This window comes from Mustela erminea, chromosome 1 (genome assembly GCF_009829155.1).
Source record: "Mustela erminea isolate mMusErm1 chromosome 1, mMusErm1.Pri, whole genome shotgun sequence".
In the NCBI taxonomy this organism is placed as follows: domain Eukaryota; kingdom Metazoa; phylum Chordata; class Mammalia; order Carnivora; family Mustelidae; genus Mustela; species Mustela erminea.
This window is the reverse complement of record NC_045614.1, coordinates 153402455-153423379: the sequence shown is the minus strand read 5'-3', so window position 1 is coordinate 153423379 and position 20925 is coordinate 153402455. Positions and strand designations below refer to the sequence as shown.

Here is a 20925-nt window from a genome sequence, read left to right as displayed (position 1 = left end):
GGGTTCAACCTTTAAGATCAAATCACTCGCCAAAGCTTCTACTTCCTAATACCACCACAAACATAGGAAGCAAAAGTGCAAATAAAGAAGTAATTAGTGAGCATAAAGAAAATAATTGAAATGTATAGTACATTACACCAAATACCTGCATATCATACATTATTTTCTAGTGTACATGGAGTTTTTACCAAAATTGTTCATTCGTTGAACATAAATCCTGTTTGAACAAATTTCTTTGTTCAAATTTGTTTGAACAAATTTCTTTGGGATTATTATAATATTCAATATATCCTCTAACCTCTGGAGAATTCAGCAAGATTGTTAGTAAAATATAAATAGGAAGTTTCCTAAATGCTTAGTAATTAACTGCTACACTTCTGCATAACATATGTCAAAGAAGAAATCAGTATCGAAGTTAGAATATATTTTAGGTTAAATTATAGAAGAACTATGATATGTCAAAACTTGTGGAATATAGCTAAAGCTGTGCCTAGAGGGAAATATATACCTTTTGTTATGATTTTTTCAAGTGAAAAACTGTAAATCAATGATCTTAGTGTAAAAATAGAAAAATAGTGAAATAAACTCAAAGAAACTAAAAGAAAGATAATAAAGATATGATGGTTAATTTTATGTGTTAACATGAGCTAAACTGTGGGGTGCTCAGAGATTTGTTCAAATATTATTCTGGGTGTTTCTGTGAGGATGTTCTGGATGAGATTAACATTTAAATAAGTAGACTGAGTGAAGTAGATTGCTCTCCCTATTGTGGGTGGGCCTCATCTAATCAGTTGCCTGAATAGGACAGAAAGGCTGACCTTCCTTCAAGTTAAAATAGGCTGACTGCTTTAAACTGGGACATCAGCTTTTTCCTGTCCCTGGCCTTGAACTGAAACATGAGCTCTTCCTGTATCTGGAGCCTGATGGCCTTCAGATTGAGATTACACCATTGATTCTTCTAGTTCTCATGACTTTATACTCAGACTAAAATTACATTATTGATTTCCAGCTTGCCAGCTAGTCCTGCAGATCCAGAGACTAGTCAGCTTTTGCAATCCCCTGAGCCAACTTCTTATAATAAATTTCTTTCTGTTTAGATACATCCTATTGGTTCTATTTCTCTAGAGAATTCTAATGCAAAATAAAGACAGCAAACAGTAAAAGAAATAGAAAAGAAAAATATTGTACATTAGCAAAAACAAAACAATTCTGTAAAAATACTAATAAAACTTAGGCACCTGGGTGACTCAATTAAGTGTCCAAGTCTTGGTTTCAGCTCAAGTCATGATCTTAGGGTCATGAGATCAAGCCCTGCATTGGGACCCATCCTCAGTGTAGAGTCTACTTCCCTTCTTCTTCTTCTTCTGCCCCTTTCCCCTTTCTTTCTCTCTCTAAAATAATCTTTTAAAAAATACTAATAAAACTGATGCATCTTTGGCAAGTCTGATCAATAATCAAAGAAGACAAAAGGAATACAACCACTTTGCATGCTTCCCAGGAATACAAAATTGACTTTTCAAAATCAGTGGATATAGTCAATGTGCTGGATGGGAAAAATATTTAGCCAAGAATACTTCATCCAGCAAGGCTGTCATTCAGAATAGGACAGAGAGAGTTTCCCAGACAAACAAAAACTAAAGGAGTTTGTGAACACTAAATCAGCCCGGCAAGAAATATTAAAGGGGACTCTTAAAAAGACAAAAAACTCTTAAAAAGACCAAAAGTAACAAAGACTAGAAAGGAATAGAGAAAATCACCAGAAACACCAACTTTACAGGTAAAACAGTAGCACTAAATTTATATCTTTCAATAATCACTCTGAACATAAATGAATGAAATGCTCTAAACAAAAGACAAAGGGTATCAGAATGGATTAAAAAAACAAGATCTACTTATGTGCTGCCTACAAGAAATTCATTTTTGACTTTAAAACACCTGCTGATGGAATGTGAGGGGATAGAGAACCATCAATCATATTAATGGATATCAAAGGAAAGCTGGCTTAGCCATACCTACATCAGACAAACTAGATTTTAAAACAAAAACTGTATGTAACAAGAAACAAGGAAGACCATTATATCTTAAGGAGTTTATCCATCAAGAAGGTCTAATAATTTTGAATACTTGTGCCCCCAACTTCGTAGCATCCAAATATATAAATCAATAATAAGCATAAAGAAACTCATTGATAATAATACAATAGTAGTAGGGAACTTTAACACCCCACTTACATCAATGGACAGATCATCTTAAGCAGAAAATCAACAGAAAACAATGCTTTGAATGATGTACTGGACCAGATGGACTTAAGAGATACATTCAGAACATTTCATCCTAAAGCAGCAGAATACACATTCTTTTTGAGAGCAAGCAGAACATTCTCCAGAATAGATCACCTAATAGGTGACAAATAAGGCCTCAACAAATAAAAAAATTGTGGCCATACCATACATATTTTCAGACAACACTATGAAACTTAAAGGCAACCACAAGAAAACTTGAAAAGACCACAAATACATGAGGGTTAAAGAACATCCTACTACAGATTGAATGGGTTAACTAGGATATTTAAGATCAAATAAAAGAGCACATGGAAACAAATGAAAATGAAAACACAACAGTCCAAAACCTTTAGGATGCAGCAAAGGCAATCCTAAGGAGGAAGTATATTGCAATAGAAGCCTACCTCAAGAAACAAGAAAAGTCTCAAATATATGACATAACCTTACACCTATGGAGCTAGAAGAGGAACAGCAAATAAAGCCTAAATCCAGCAAAATGAAAATAATAAAGATTAGAGCAGAAATAAATGATGTAGAAACAAAAGAATCATTAGAACATATCAACAAAACTAAGAGCTGGTTCTTCAGATGAATCATTAATTGGATAAACCCCTAGCCAGACTTAACAAAAAGAAAAGATAAAGGGTCCAGATAAATAAAATCACCAATGAAAGAGCAGAAATCACAAACAACACCACAGAAATCCAAGAGAATATTGTGAAAAATTATATGCCAACAAATTGGTCAATCTGGAAGAAATGGGTAAATTCCTAGAAACATACAAACTACCAAAACTGAAACAGGAAGAAATAGAAAATTTGAACAGACTGATTAAAAAAACAAAGAAATTGAATCAGTAATAATAATAAAAAAATCTCCCAACAGATAGAAGGGAGTGAAAGAAACCTTGAGGGACTCTCAACAATAGAGAATAAGCTGAGGGTTGATGGAGGGAGATGGTGTGGGGGATTGGCTAGATGGATGATAACTATTAAGGAGGGCACTTGTTATGATGAGCACTGTATGTAAGTATGTAAATTGTATATAAGTGACGAATTACTGAATTCTATCCCAAAACCAATATTGTACTATATGCAATTTAAATTTAAATTTTATTTGAATTTAAATAATTTTTAAAAATCAGTGGAATTTTCTTATTTACAAATATAGAGAAAAAAGTGTTTAACAATAAAAAGCTAGAAAAGTGTTTGACAAAAATCAACTTCCCTTTGTGATAAAAATTTCTTGTTACATTAGAAGAAAGGAACTTTGTTAATCTGAACATAATTACCCAGAACTATGAAAATACCCTCCTTAATGATGAATTAATAAGCTTTCCACCTACATTCTGAAATAAGGCAAAGATTTATATCATACTCCAGTTTAACATTGGAGTTTAAAATATTAATTATTAATATTAACAATATTAATTATTTTAAAAAGATGAAAAGGAACTGGAGCTTTGATGTGCAGCTTATGGAAATCAAAATTGGTACAACCACTTTGGAAAACTGTTTGGCAGTATCTATTAAAGTTAGACATACTCTTACCCCATGAATCCATGTATACCTGACAGAAATTCATATATATATTCTCTAAAAGACATATACAAATTTGTTTACAGTAATGTTATTATATTACCCATAAAATAAATAAATTATGGTATTGTCCTACCCAAACAATGAAATATTATAACAATAATAAAAGTGAATGAATTATTGCTATAAACACCATGATTAGAAATAGGAGCAGGACAGAAAAGGATATGTTATATATAATTCTACTCATAAAATGTAAAAACAGATACCAATAACCTATAGTTAAAAGTCTTTAAAAGAGAAGATAAAAAGCAGATGGAAATGTTGATTGGTTAAGGGTATGAAATAGGCTTCTCAGTATCTTGGATTGTTTTTTTCTATTCCTTGATTTTCTATTACATTTTTTGATCCAAGTAGAATTTTCACAGGTATATTCAACATCATAATTTGCTAAAGACATCCACAGTTTGTGTGCTTTTCTCTATGTAGTCTTTAATAAAAAATATTTATTAAAAATTAAACACCTATTCCTGATAAAAGAAATTTATTTAAAATTTTTTTCTTCTTTTCATATGCTTTTATAAAATAATAAATTTCCCTCTTGCTGAAGTTAAATCTGTATCCCATAACTTTTTTTTTAATTTTTTATTTTTTATAAACATATATTTTTAACCCCAGGGGTACAGGTCTGTGAATCACCAGGTTTACACACTTCACAGCACTCACCAAAGCACATACCCTCCCCATGTCCATAATCCCACCCCCTTCTCCCAACCCCCCTCCCCCCAGCAACCCTCAGTTTGTTTTGTGAGATTAAGAGTCACTTATGGTTTGTCTCCCTCCCAATTCCATCTTGTTTCATTGATTCTTCTTCTACCCACTTAAGCCCCCATGTTGCATCACCACTTCCTCAGATCAGGGAGATCATATGATAGTTGTCTTTCTTCGCTTGACTTATTTCGCTAAGCATGATATGCTCTAGTTCCATCCACGTCGTCCCAAATGGCAAGATTTCATTTCTTTTGATGGCTGCATAGTATTCCATTGTGTACATATACCACATCTTCTTTATCCATTCATCTGTTGATGGACATCTAGGTTCTTTCCATAGTTTGGCTATTGTGGACATTGCTGCTATAAACATGCGGGTGCACATGCCCCTTTGGATCACTACGTTTGTATCTTTAGGGTAAATACCCAATAGTGCAATTGCTGGGTCATAGGGCAGTTCTATTTTCAACATTTTGAGGAACCTCCATGCTGTTTTCCAGAGTGGCTGCACCAGCTTGCATTCCCACCAACAGTGTAGGAGGGTTCCCCTTTCTCCACATCCTCACCAGCATCTGTCATTTCCTGACTTATTCATTTTAGCCATTCTGACTGGTGTGAGGTGATATCCCACTGTGGTTTTGATTTGTATTTCCCTGATGCTGAGTGATATGGAGCACTTTTTCATGTGTCTGTTGGCCATCTGGATGTCTTCTTTGCAGAAATGTCTGTTCATGTCCTCTGCCCATTTCTTGATTGGATTATTTGTTCTTTGGGTGTTGAGTTTGCTAAGTTCTTTATAGATTCTGGACCCTAGTCCTTTATCTGATATGTCGTTTGCAAATATCTTCTCCCATTCTGTCAGTTGTCTTTTGATTTTGTTAACTGTTTCCTTTGCTGTGGAAAAGCTTTTGATCTTGACGAAATCCCAATAGTTCATTTTTGCCCTTGCTTCCCTTGCCTTTGGCATTGTTCCTAGGAAGATGTTGCTGTGGCTGAGGTCGAAGAGGTTGCTGCCTGTGTTCTCCTCAAGGATTTTGATGGATTCCTTTCGCACATTGAGGTCCTTCATCCATTTTGAGTCTATTTTCGTGTGTGGTGTAAGGAAATGGTCCAATTTCATTTTTCTGCATGTGGCTGTCCAATTTTCCCAACCCCATTTATTGAAGAGGCTGTCTTTTTTCCATTGGACAGTCTTTCCTGCTTTGTCGAAGATTAGTTGACTGTAGAGTTGAGGGTCTATTTCTGGGCTCTCTATTCTGTTCCATTGATCTATGTGTCTGTTTTTGTGTCAGTACCATGCTGTCTTGATGATGACAGCTTTGTAATAGAGCTTGAAATCCGGAATTGTGATGCCACCAACTTTGGCTTTCTTTTTCAATATCCCTTTGGCTACTCGAGGTCTTTTCTGGTTCCATATAAATTTTAGCATTATTTGTTCCATTTCTTTGAAAAAGATGGATGGTACTTTGATAGGAATTGCATTAAATGTGTAGATTGCTTTAGGTAGCATAGACATTTTCACAATATTTATTCTTCCAATCCAGGAGCATGGAACATTTTTCCATTTCTCTGTATCTTCCTCAATTTCTTTCATTAGTACTTTATAGTTTCTGAGTATAGATTCTGTGCCTCTTTGGTTAGGTTTATTCCTAGGTATCTTATGGTTTTGGGTGCAATTGTAAATGGGATTGACTCCTTAATTTCTCTTTCTTCTGTCTTGTTGTTGGTGTAGAGAAATGCAACTGATTTCTGTGCATTGATTTTATATCCTGACACTTTACTGAATTCCTGTATAAGTTCTAGCAGTTTTGGAGTGGAGTCTTTTGGGTTTTCCACATATAGTATCATATCATCTGCAAAGAGTGATAATTTGACTTCTTCTTTGCCGATTTGGATGCCTTTAATTTCCTTTTGTTGTCTGATTGCTGAGGCTAGGACCTCTAGTACTATGTTGAATAGCAGTGGTGATAATGGACATCCCTGCCGTGTTCCTGACCTTAGCGGAAAAGCTTTCAGTTTTTCTCCATTGAGAATGATATTTTCAGTGGGTTTTTCATAGATGGCTTTGATGATATTGAGGTATGTGCCCTCTATCCCTACACTTTGCAGAGTTTTGATCAGGAATGGATGCTGTACTTTGTCAAATGCTTTTTCAGCATCTATTGAGAGTATCCTATGGTTCTTGTTCTTTCTTTTATTGATGTGTTGTATCACATTGACTGATTTGCGGATGTTGAACCAACCTTGCAGCCCTGGAATAAATCCCACTTGGTCGTGGTGAATAATCCTTTTAATGTACTGTTGAATCCTATTGGCTAGTATTTTGTTGAGTATTTTTGCATCTGTGTTCATCAAGGATATTGGTCTATAGCTCTCTTTTTTGATGGGATCCTTGTCTGGTTTTGGGATCAAGGTGATGCTGGCCTCATAAAATGAGTTTGGAAGTTTTCCTTCCATTTCTATTTTTTGGAACAGTTTCAGGAGAATAGGAATTAGTTCTTCTTTAAATGTTTGGTAGAATTCCCCCGGGAAGCCGTCTGGCTCTGGGCTTTTGTTTGTTTGGAGATTTTTAATGACTGTTTCAATCTCCTTACTGGTTATGGGTCTGTTCAGGCTTTCTATTTCTTCCTGGTTCAGTTGTGGTAGTTTATATGTTTCTAGGAATGCATCCATTTCTTCCAGATTGTCAAATTTGTTGGCGTAGAGTTGCTCATAGTATGTTCTTATAATAGTTTGTATTTCTTTGGTGTTGGTTGTGATCTCTCCTCTTTCATTCATGATTTTATTTATTTGGGTCCTTTCTCTTTTCTTTTTGGTAAGTCGGGCCAGGGGTTTATCAATTTTATTAAATCTTTCAAAGAACCAGCTCCTAGTTTCGTTGATTTGTTCTGTTGTTTTTTTGGTTTCTATTTCATTGATTTCTGCTTTGATCTTTATGATTTCTCTTCTCCTGCTGGGCTTAGGGTTTCTTTCTAGTTCTTTCTCCAGCTCCTTTAGGTGTAGGGTTAGGTTGTGTACCTGAGACCTTTCTTGTTTTTTGAGAAAGGCTTGTACCGCTATATATTTTCCTCTCGGGACTGCCTTTGTTGTGTCCCACAGATTTTGAACTGTTGTGTTTTCATTATCATTTGTTTCCATGATTTTTTTCAATTCTTCTTTAATTTCCCAGATGACCCATTCATTCTTTAGAAGGATGCTGTTTAGTCTCCATGTATTTGGGTTCTTTCCAAACTTCCTTTTGTGGTTGAGTTCTAGCTTCAGAGCATTGTGGTCTGAAAATATGCAGGGAATGATCCCAATCTTTTGATACCGGTTGAGTCCTGATTTAGGACCGAGGATGTGATCTATTCTGGAGAATGTTCCATGTGCACTAGAGAAGAATGTGTATTCTGTTGCTTTGGGATGAAAAGTTCTGAATATATCTGTGATGTCCATCTGGTCCAGTGTGTCGTTTAAGGCCTTTATTTCCTTGCTGATCTTTTGCTTGGATGATCTGTCCATTTCAGTGAGGGGAGTGTTAAAGTCCCCTACTATTATTGTATTGTTGTTGGTGTGTTTCTTTGATTTTGTTATTAATTGGTTTATATAGTTGGCTGCTCCCACGTTGGGGGCATAGATATTTAAAATTGTTAGATCTTCTTGTTGGACAGACCTTTTGAGTATGATATAGTGTCCTTCCTCATCTCTTATTATAGTCTTTGGATTAAAATCTAATTGATCTGATATAAGGATTGCCACTCCTGCTTTCTTCTTATGTCCATTAGCATGGTAAATTCTTTTCCACTCCCTCACTTTAAATCTGGAGGTGTCTTCGGGCTTAAAATGAGTTTCTTGGAGGCAACATATAGATGGGTTTTGGTTTTTATCCATTCTGATACCCTGTGTCTTTTGACAGGGGCATTTAGCCCATTAACATTCAGGGTAACTATTGAGAGATATGAATTTAGTGCCATTGTATTGCCTGTAAGGTGACTGTTACTGTATATGGTCTCTGTTCCTTTCTGATCTACCACTTGTAGGCTCTCTCTTTGCTTAGAGTACCTCTTTCAAGATTTCCTGTAGAGCTGGTTTGGTGTTTGCAAATTCTTTCAGTTTTTGTTTGTCCTGGAAGCTTTTAATCTCTCCTTCTATTTTCAATGATAGCATAGCTGGATATAGTATTCTTGGCTGCATGTTTTTCTCGTTTAGTGCTCTGAAAATATCATGCCAGCTCTTTCTGGTCTGCCAGGTCTCTGTGGATAAGTCAGCTGTCAATCTAATATTTTTACCATTGTATGTTACAGACTTCTTTTCCCTGGCTGCTTTCAGGATTTTCTCTTTGTCACTGAGACTTGTAAATTTTACTATTAGGTGACGGGGTGTGGGCCTATTCTTATTGATTTTGAGGGGTGTTCTCTGAACCTCCTGAATTTTGATGCTTGTTCCCTTTGCCATATTGGGGAAATTCTCCCCAATAATTCTCTCCAGTATACCTTCTGCTCCCCTCTCTCTTTCTTCTTCTTCTGGAATCCCAATTATTCTAATGTTGTTTCGTCTTATGGTGTCACTTATCTCTCGAATTCTCCTCTCGTGGTCCAGTAGCTGTTTGTCCCTCTTTTGCTCAGCTTCTTTATTCTCTGTCATTTGGTCTTCTATATCACTAATTCTTTCTTCTGCCTCATTTATCCTAGCAGTGAGAGCCTCCATTTTTGATTGCACCTCATTGCACCTCATTAATAGCTTTTTTATTTCAATTTGGTTAGATTTTAGTTCTTTTATTTCTCCAGAAAGGGCTTTTATATCTCCTGAGAGGGTTTCTCTAATATCTTCCATGCCTTTTTCGAGCCCGGCTAGAACCTTGAGAATTGTCTTTCTGAACTCTAGATCTGACATATTACCAATGTCTGTATTGATTAGGTCCCTAGCCTTAGTCCCTGCTTCTTGTTCTTTTTTTTTTGTGGTGAATTTTTCCATCTTGTCATTTTGTCCAGATAAGAGTATATGAAGGAGCAAGTAAAATACTAAAAGGGTGGCATCAACTCCAGGAAAATATGCTTTAACCAAATCAGAGGAGATCCCAATCGTGAGGGGGGAAAAGTTAATAAAAAGACGTTCAAAGAGGGAGAAAGAAAAAAAAAAGAAAAAAAGAAAAAAAAAGAATTAAAAAAAAAGAAAACGAGTAAAGAAAAATATAAAAAAGAAAAAATATATATATTAGATAAACTAGTTAAAAAACTTTAAAAAATGAAAGGGTAAAAGTTAAAAAAAAATTTTACCAGAATGCGAGAAAAAAAACAAAAAATGAAAAAGAAAAAACATTAAATTAACTGCAAGACTAAAAAAAATCACAGGGAGAAAGCCATGAATTCCGTGCTTTGCTTTCTCCTCCTCTGGAATTCTGCTGCTCTCCTTGGTATTGAAACCGCACTCCTTGGTAGGTGAACTTGGTCTCGGCTGGATTTCTTGTTGATCTTCTGGGGGAGGGGCCTGGTGTAGTGATTCTCAAGTGTTTTTGCCCCAGGCGGAATTGCACCGCCCTTACCAGGGGCCGGGGTGAGTAATCCGCTCGGGTTTGCTTTCAGGAGCTTTTGTTCCCTGAGCGCTTTCCGTAGAGTTCCGGAGGACGGGAATACAAATGGCGGCCTCCTGGTCTCCGGCCCGGAGGAGCCGAGAGCCCGGGGCCCCACTCCTCAGTGCGCCCTCAGAGAAAAGCGCCTAGTAACTCCCGTCTTGCCTGACCTCCGGCCGCGCTCCGAGCTCACCGAGCCTGCGACCTGTTCAAGGTAACACTGAGCTGTGATCTTACTGTCGGCTCTGTCTCTGTAGCCGGCTTTCCCGTTCCCGTACCCGCAAGCTCTGCGACACTCAGATGCCCCCGATTCTTCTGTGACCCTGCGGGACCTGAGGCCACACTGACCCCGCTTGGGCTTTACCCGGGTTTAGCCTCTGGAGCGATGTCCCTCAGCGGAACAGACTTTTAAAAGTCCTGATTTTGTGCTCCGTTGTTCCACCACTTGCCGGGAGCCGGCCCCTCCCCCCGGGGTCTATCTTCCCGTCACTTTGGATTCACTTCTCCGCCAGTCCTACCTTTCAGAAAGTGGTTTGTTTTTCTGTTTCCAGAATTGCTGTTCTTCTTCTCTTTGATCTGCCGATGGATTTACAGGTGTTTGCAATTTTTAGATAAGCTATCTAGCTGATCTCCTGGTAGCTGAAGTAGTCTCAGCCTGTTACTTCTCCGCCATCTTGACTCCTACTCCATAACTTTTAATATAAGGAATTTTTATTTAGTTCTGTTTCATACTTTTCAGTATAATTTCTTCTTTGACAATAATTACTTAGAATATATTTTTTAGTTTCCAAAATATTTTTGTTAGTGACTTCAATTTTTATTTCATAGTTGTTAGGAAATATGTATCTGTGATTTTGATTTTGTGGTATTTAATAATTAATTTAACAGATATTTATCAGGTACTTATTTTCTTTAGATACTGTTCCAGGTCCTGATGATATAGTAAACAGGAAGTCACCTTACTTCTTTGCCTTCACAGTGCTTAAATTCTATTGTGAGAGATAATTTTTAAAAATTATATATACGTATTATATAAGAATATAATATACAATTATATATAAACATATGTAATATATAACATATTTTTGTGACCAAGGTGATACTCATGTTTTGTTGTGGTCGGACATGATTGCAGCATGATTTTGTATTTGTCTTATCATAGTCACAGAGTTATCCTGTCAGATGTCTCCTAGATTTCAGGAATTTCTTTTCTCTTTCTCAATTCCCTAAGTGATTCTAATATTTTTTCATACTTCCTATATCATGATGTTGTATAGCTATCTCAATAACTTACATTTTGAGGTTATATAATTTATATTTTGTTATTTACTGTAGTTATTACTAGTGTTTTATAAACAAAGCAAGTTTTATGTTTCAGATGTTTCTGTGAAAAAATATAATAGCATTTTAGATTATTACTTCTTTACATCTTAGGGCTCAAATTTTGAAAGGTCATATTATTCATTCTATTGCTAAGTGAGATTTTCCAAACTTTTTGGACTTACAAATCTCCTCTCCTTGGATTCCATAGGAACTGGTTTAATGATACATCATTTTCTCTAGTATGTAAAAAAGAGCTGATTTGAAGTTAAAATGCATCTTTCGACAGTATTTATGACATTATATAAATTTTAACAAATATTTTTAAAGTTTACACTAAATTTTGACTTTGAATTTAGCAAGTGATTATGCCATTTAATTTAGTATGTAAAGAAGTTCAATTTTTTTGTCAAATCAATTTTCAAATTGTATGTGATTTAATGATGAAATTTCTATTTCAGCCATTCTGACAGGTGTAAGGTGATATCTCATTTTGGTTTTGATTTGCATTTCCCTGATGACTGGTGATGTTGACTATCTTATGTGTCTATTGGCTATCTGTATGTCTTTTCTGAGATAATGTCTAAGTCCTCTGCCTATTCTCAATTGGATTATTGTGCTTTTTAAAAAAAATTATTTATTTGGAATAAGAGAGAGCATGAGAAGGGGGGAGGAACAAAAGGAGAGGGAGAAGCAGACTCCCCACTGGGCAGGGAGCCTGTCATGGGGCTCGATCCCAGGATCCTAAGATTATGACCTGAGCTGAAGGCAGACACTTAATCATTGAACCACCCAGGTGCCTCTTAATCAGATTGTTTTTTGGTGTTGAGTTGTAAGTTATTTATATATTTTGCATATTAACCCCTTATCAGATATATCATTTGAAAATACCTTCTCCCATTCAGTAGGTTACCCTTGAAAATTAAAAATAGAATACTAATAGGATTCAGTAATTCCACTCTGGGTATTTACCCAAAGAAAACAAAAACATTAATTCAAAAAGATAGATGCACCCCTATGTTTATTGCAGTATTATTGACAACAGCCAAGATATTGAAGCAACCTAAGGGCCCATCAGTACACAAAAGGATAATGAAGATGTGGAATTTCTTAATGGAACATTATGCAGTCATAAAAAAGGAGAGTGTTACGTTTGTGGCAACTTGGATGGACCTAGAGGGTATTGTGCTAAATGAATCATATTAGAAAAGACAAATATGATTTTACTTATATGTGGAATCTAAAAAATCAAATGAATAAACAAAAAAAACAGAATCTGTAAGTACAGAGAACAAATTGATGGTTGCCAGAGAGGAGAAAGGTAGGGAATGGGCAAAATAGGTGATGGGAAGTGGAAGATACATTCTTCCAGTTATTGAATGAATAACTCCCAGGAATGATACTATAATAAAGTTGTATGGTGGCAGATGGTGGCTACATTTATGGTGAGCACAGAATAACATAGAAGTTGAATCATTATGTTATACATCTGAAACTAATGTAACATTCTGGATCAACTATACTTAAAAAATGTTGGTTAAAAAATAAAGATAAAAAATAGTAAAAATAAAATCTTTAAATATGTTAAAACTTCAAAAAATATACATTGACTTCATGACCTGTTAGCTGGAATTTTTAAATTTCCTTTTAAAACTAGCTCATTTGTTTTTGTCAATTTTTGTGTTCTGTTATAAAATGTTCAGGTAAATGGTTAGGTCTCAGGATGCTATATAGGAGTAGCTTACAACCACCACACGATTTTCTTTTTCTTTTTTTTTTAATCCCCTTACCTTTTTTTTTTTTTTGATGTTTTAAACATCAATTTTATTTTATTTTGTTTTATTTCTTTTTAGGAGTAAATTTTTCTTTTTTTATTTTATTTTATTTTATTTTATTTTATTTTATTATGTCCAGTTGCCACTGTCTATTTTCTATTTTTACCACTAGTGTTTTGGAATTATTGGAACATTTTTATGCATTGTGTAGGAATTTTCATCAGAGAAATACTACTAACGGATTTCAGGAAAATCATCTTAAGGCAAATTCATGGGCCTGCCTGAATATTATCACTATTTATCATTATTATCATTATTTGATAATCTTTTTTATCATTATTTGATATTCTTTTTGGATATTAACCCCTTATCAGATATATCATTTGAAATTTTATCATTTATCATTATTTGATAATCTTTTTAACCTTCCTGTGTTTTTAAACTAATGATACAGTAAATTTAATAAAAGATAACTACAAATATAACTCAGAATTATATGATAATAAAAATCATCTACATGGCTAGCAGTATTTAACTGAGTGAATCTTGAATATGATTATCTATTAATCATTATCTTCTCTCAAATACTTCTATTTTAAAATGAACCCAAGTATTTTGTTGTCTTATTTATTGATTTATAAATAAATAACCATTTTTAATGATGCAAATCTCTAGAATACCTTATCCACTTCTGAGGGTTCATAAATCACCAGTTTAATATACTGACATAAGTCAAAGAGAAAATAGGATTTTAATATAAAGAAATAAGCCAAATGTATGCCATATTTTTTAAATGCATAGGACTGAATTGCATATACATTGGTTATTAAAGTTATCCCATTTCATCCTTTATTTCATCTTCATTTTCTATCCCATTTTTCTTTTGTTCCAATTTTCTTATTTAATTTTATGTACATATGTGTATACATACAGACACACACACACACACACACACACACACACATTTCCTCAATTTCTCTTGAAAATTGGGAATGAGGATGATTTCATTGGGAATATTTATTGAAGCAGAGTTTATTTGCCATTTTTTTTAAATGTAGGATATCTATATTCAGGTTCTGGAAAAATTGGCATTCTAAATATAATTGTATTTTACAGTATGATTTTACTTTATTGTATTAACATTAAACTTTATTTGGAACAAGTTAAAATTAATGTTAGAATTATAAAAATGATTATTCTAATGTTTTCCAGCTGCTGATAGGTTATGAAAATGGTACTGTAGTATTCTGGGACTTGAAATCTAAAAGAGCAGAACTAAGAGTTTATTATGATGAGGTAAGTCACTTCTACTGAATAATTTGAAAAGAATATTATGACTTTGTACCTGTTTTCTACTTGTAAGCTTTGTATGTTACAAATATTTTTAACATTGGGTAACTGTTCGGGTCTGACCCAGTGTTTCATATTGCCTGCTGGCATTTGCCCGGGTTCCAACTCTGGATTGTTCTCCTGAATGAGAATTCTGCCTTGATTGACTATTTTGGGGTCCTTTTTGGCATCTAAATTTACATTGATGCTTAGTACCTCTCTTTTTGCTTACGTTAGGTTATATGGTTATTATGTCTTGCCTCAATGTCCTTAAAATCTTTAAAGACAGTATTCACACCTTTCTTAGAAAATTCTTTTTCTGTGACAGAAAACTTAAGAGATAAGTTTGAAAGGCCTTATCATATAATACTTCCCTTCTCGGAATAAATATTGATTTTGAAAATGGTAAACCTTAATAACAAGGGTAAGATCTTAAAGTGAGTTTTATTGTACATAGTTGAGATTTAATTAGGTTTTTACTTTAGTTGTTCAAAGATTGATTCTAGGCCATTAAGGATTTCCCCATTCAGAGGAAGTTAATGTGAAGATAGACTGGGGCAAAAAGTGAAAAAGTGTAATTACCTCTTGTAATTTTGGGAATAAATGTGATCATGTAAACTCTTAATTCAATTTAAAAAATGGTAAAGTAAGGAGAGATAGGAAGAAAATACAGGCCAATAATCATTATCTGGTATCACCTGCACTTATATGAGAAGAATGCAGAAGAATTTAAGGCACCTCTGATATAATAGAAAGAAAAAAATTTTTAAAAACACATTTCTTTGTGTGCCACCTCCCATCCCCTCATAACAGTTGCATTTTTAAGTTTTGGTGCTTAAAGATATATGCCTTTGGATATCTCATAAGTATACACACCCCCAATTCATTTCTTAAGAGTTCTGGGAAACTAAGATTTTATGGTATATACAAGATACTTCTTGTAGTGAGAAAGAGTTCGGTGGTAAATGATACAGCAATTGGATAATCTGGTAATGACTGGTGGAAAATATTCTGGCAGGTGATGTCTTATAATTATGCTCTTTGTGATCAACTTCTAGGGCATCTTGAATCATAAGGAAAGAAGGTCCTAGGGAGCTAAGCTAGATTTTTCTTTTATTAAAATACAAAATACAAAGATGATATTAGATATTGCTTCCTCTCTTAAGACTAGTAACTAGATAAGAGTACAAATATTATCTTAATAACCAATTGGAAAGAGTAGGTCTTCTAAAAAGGACATACAGAGAAAATGATAAAACAACTAGTTTTTTGTTTTTTAAAGGTTTTATTTATTTATTTGACAGAGAAAGATCACAAGTAGGCAGAGAAGCAGGCAGAGAGAGGAAGAAGCAGGCTCCCTGCTGAGCAGAGAGCCCGATGTGGGGCTCGATCCCAGAATTCTGGGATCATGACATGAGTCGAAGGCAGAGGCTTTAACCCACAGATGCCCAAAATACTACTACTACTACTACTACTACTACTACTACTACTACTACAACTACTATTACTCCTCCTCCTCCCCCTCCTCCCCCTCCTCCCCCTCCTCCTCTTCTTTTTTAATTTATTTATTTGACAGAGAGAGAAATCACAAGTAGTTTGCAGAGAGGCAGGCAAGTCTCCTGCTGAGCAGAGAACCCAATAAAGGGCTCCATCCCAGAACCCTGAGATCATGACCTGAGCCCAAGGCAGAGGCTTAACCCACTGAGCCACCCAGGTGCCCCTCAACTAGTTTTTTTGTGGCCTAAAACACTGTAAAAGGAAGACTTTCTAACCTTAAAAAGTGAGTGAAAGTAATTTTGCAATGAAGTGTTTAAATAAGCATTAGTGATATTTAAGTAAGTAGAGTACTACACTATACCTACTTTATACCTAGAAATAGTTTTAAATATTGACTTACACATATACATGTATATATGCATACAATCTATTTACTTTAATGCATAATTATACATCCTATCATTTTAGTTAGTTAGTTATATACATGATTTTAGGAGTTTAGGAGTTAGTTATATACATGATTTTACTGCCAAACTTTTAAAACTTTCTTCAGCACGTTACCTCTCATATTTAGAAAATTCTTTTTCTTTTCTTTTTCTAAATTTAATTTTATTTTTTCAGTGTTCCAAGATTCATTGTTTATGCACCATACCCAGTCCTCCATGCAATACGTGCTATCCTTAATAGCCACCACAGGGCTCAGCCATCCCCTCAGCCCACTCCCTTCCAAAACCCTTAGTTTGTTTCTCAGTCCATAGTCTTTCATGGTTCATCTCCCCTCTGATTTCCCCCAATTCACTTAATACTATTATGAAGTGGTTTCTCTTGATTACAATACAGTGATCTCTTGATTACTATACATAGTTACCCATTCATAGTCTTTTAAGTTCCTCATTAAACCTGTGGTTTTACATCAGCCCCTCCTTCCTAAAAATGATTTCTTCCCCAAAATGGTTTCTTCCCTTGTTTTTGTCTTTCTACCTCATTTTTCACCCTTCCTTTTTCCATCACTGATTCTTTCCTTAGCTTTCCTTTAAATTATAGATACTCGAGTATTTTATGTCTTTACCTTCTTCATTTCACCTCCAGGTTGCATTTGTATCTTCTCCCATCATTTCAAATATAAATTTTTATTCTAATAAATTTGAAGTCCTTGTATCTCTCACCTTTACTTTTCCCCTAACCTCTTGATCCATATATCTAATGATCTATTGCATAAGCCCAGATAAATATCTCATTGGTACTGAATTTATACTTAAAGACCTAAAACTTTTCTGTTTTCTTTTTCAGTTTTAAATTTTTTTTATTTTAAATTTAAAAAAAGTTTTTATTCTTAAATTTTTTCAAAATTATTTGTTTGTAACCATTAGAGTCATATTTGTGTGTGTGTGTGTGTGTGTGTTTTAAGATTTTATTTATTTATTTTACAGATAGAGATCACAAGTAGGCAGAGAGGCAGGCAGAGTGAGAAGGGGGAAGCAGGCTTGCCACTGAGCCGAGATCCCGATGTGGGGCCCGATCCTAGGACCCTCGGGTCACAACCTGAGCCAAAGGCAGGGGCTTTAACCCACTGAGCCACCCAGGTGCCCTCGTAGAGTCATATTTGATCCTTTCTTCTCTATATCTCATATGCTATCAGTTTTGTAGTCTCTTAATTCTGTTTTTATACTGTCCCTCATTCATTTCTTCTCTTTTTTCAGTCCCACATTCAATGTCCTAGTCTAGGTTGTTACGTTTTGCCTAAAAGACTATGGTAGCCTTTTAACTAATTGCATTTCCTCTGATATCTTACCTTTTCAGTATCTTTCACTAATAAGATTATCATTTTAAGCCATAGATCATATAATTCTCTACCTCAGAACCTCTGAATGGCTCCCAGTTATCAACAATACAAGTTTTTTTTTTTCCTCTACTTGAGATTCAAGGCCCTGATGTTATCTTTTCCCTTTAGTTTAATGCAGTGTATGCTTCTATACACTCCTCACACTTCAGACATATTACTATTTCCTAAACATATTATTTATTTCCTACCTTAAAGCCTTTGCTCCAGTTAATTCCTTATCATGAACTCCTTTCTTTCCTATTTTGCATATCAAATCCCATTAACTTTGTAGCCACTGTAAAACTATTTCAACTACGAAAGTAGCCCCTTGAATAGCCATAGATGAATTGAAAGTTTTGCTTTGTAAATCCAAGATAATTTTCAGAAATAACTATATGAATTTACATATCAGCTGTGAAATGTTTATTTTATTACATCAATATTTCTAAATAATCTCTTACAGAGAAAACCCTCAGAGTTTGATATGAGGATATAGCCTTTTAATTCCTTGAGTAGCTGCTGTTTTTCCTTTTTTCATGTTGGTACCCAGCTTTTTGGGTTTTCTTTCTCTTTTTTTGTTTTGGAGAAACTCGATCACAGCCATGAGTTAACCAAACCAACTAGTGTTTTATCTTCCATATTTTGTTTTCTATCTTTTAAAATTCTTCTTGAATTAGTTGTATTTGTGTGTGTGTGTGTGCGCGTGCGTGTGTGTGTATGTTTAGTAAACTCTTAAAGCTCTTTTTAAAAAAAGGAGTAGGGTATAATGAAGTTAAAAGAATTGGATACTTATCCATTAAATTTATTCAAATCCAGCTCTTCAGTAATAGACTGACGCCCTCTAATAGCAAGCTGGTTTTATATGCCTACTCTTTTGTACAATAAGTATACTTCTTTTATGGAACTTATTTTGCTTTTGTGTTGTAGCTGTTATTTTTCTATTTGTCTTCTTTAATAGGTAGAAATTCAGTAAGATAGGAAGAAGGGTTAAGACTGGAGATTCTCTCTCTGCCCACACCATTCGTAGCAGAGCAGTCTGAGAGAACTTTAAATTGACTGAGGTTCATCAAGTTTAACACATAGAAGAAGCCTTAAGTGGCATTTCCACTGAGCCATCTATAAAAGTGAGAATAAGCAAAGAAGAAGATGACAAGTGTTTTCTTTCTGTCTCTACTGAATGCTGGCCAAAAAAAAAAAAGAAGTGTTTACCTAGTAATGAAGAATACAGTGAGAGAAAACATAAGCCCAGAGTTTCATGTTATCTGTTTCATTTAACTAATCTTACTTATCTTGAGGTACAGCTCATATCCTATGTCCTTTATGATATGTCTAATGATTACTCTAGCCAACAATTATCTGTAACCCTAAATAATAATACTTATTATTTAGAAAACAAATAATAGCTTTAAACACACATATTTTAGGTTAGTATAGTGTATATATACATAAAAACTAAATCTTAGAAGTTCTGAACAATATTATTAACATTCATTTATTTCAGTCTTCCTTATCTTGCAGTTTTGAAAGTTCCTTTAAGTAAAGGGTAACATTGTATACATCTATTCAGCTTTTATGTCTTCTAGAGCTTCTCTCATTGTGATTCACACATTACTGAAAGACCAAATAAACTTCATGGTTTAGAAAGAATACAAAGTGGGAATATGTAATGACATTACTTATTCATTCAATAGATATTGAGTATCTACTTTATGCAAAGCATTGTGCTACCACTGGGAATAAAACAATATATGGAAATGGAATAATTACTTTTAAATTTTATGTAACTCATATCTTCCGAGTAAATTTACAAAAGAATTTTTGAACTTTTCTTGCTTAAACCTTAAATTGCCATATAAATAGCATATGTTAGGGTAATACATTGATTGAGATTATGGGTTGTGTAGTTAGATAGAAGCTGGCTTTGAATTGTGTGACCTGGGAATGCATATCAGTTTCTTTAGGCCTATTTCACCATGTGTAAATTGGAAAAAAAAAAATAGTACCTGCTTTATAAAATTAAAAGAGTTAACATAAATACTTTGGCAAGGGAACTGGCACATAGTAAGCCTCAGATAGTAGCTCTTGATGTAAATTATTACTTAAATTGGCTACTTTAAGTGGAAGTAAGCCTCTACCTTTCCAGAAATTATCTTCTTATAACCTTACTTTTGCTTTTATGTAAATAACTTTTCAAAGGATCATATAGGATACAAGAAGGACATAGAATTTACAACAAAAAGTTCTAGGCTATAATGACATTATGAAATGTACTGAACTTTTCTTTCTCTCGGGAGATGAGTTTCTGTAGTCTTCTATAAGCTTATAGAGGATTGAAGCTGACGATAGTATGATCTGGGTCAGAAAAATTATTAATGTTTCTTAAGTATTTTTGATATAATAATTTTACCTCAGAATATTTTTCCTTTGGAATATAGAATGCTATAACATGTCAACTTTCCCCCTCCTACTTGTCTTTAATTATTATTTCATTAGGCTATTCATTCAATTGATTGGCATCATGAGGGCAAACAATTCATGTGCAGCCATTCAGATGGTAGCTTGACCTTATGGAACCTGAAAAGCCCAAGTCGTCCTTTCCAGACCACAATTCCACATGGTAAGGTGTATGCTTTTAAAAGAAATAAACTCTGGAGATACAGTGCCTTGACTTGAAGTAAAACAGGTGGTATCAGTGTGTTTGGAAGAAAGTGATAGGATATACCTTCAGGTTCTAAATACCTTTCTATATCTCCTTCAGATCCCCTCATTATACCACTCTCCCTGTTTATCCACTTTCCTACTTTGTGATGCTTTTATAAAGACCTTTCCAAGCAAAAATTGCAGAATGGATGGTTGATGTATCTGAAGCAGTCCTTAGGGTTAAGGAGGTAGTGAGAATGACATTATATAGATCTGACTTTCAGACCTATTTCCTATACTATTTTATAGTTTGTCAGTTTCTAGATTCTCTCATTTATTTCCATTTCTACCATTTGATTCCACCAAAGGTGAGAACTATGGTTTTTGCTGTAGATTGAATTTT

At 34.4% G+C, this 20925-nt stretch overlaps 1 protein-coding gene across 9 annotated transcripts in view; it reads left to right on the top strand.

The window, feature by feature from the left end:
- STXBP5L (syntaxin binding protein 5 like) overlaps positions 1-20925 on the top strand; it is a 542570-nt gene that overhangs the window by 321112 nt on the left and 200533 nt on the right. For all 9 annotated transcript variants that reach the window (XM_032347423.1, XM_032347416.1, XM_032347410.1 and 6 more), the window contains exons 8-9: positions 14447-14530; positions 20376-20499. In XM_032347423.1, coding sequence (XP_032203314.1) covers positions 14447-14530; positions 20376-20499 — 208 coding nt within the window. The remainder of the gene's footprint in view (positions 1-14446; positions 14531-20375; positions 20500-20925) is intronic.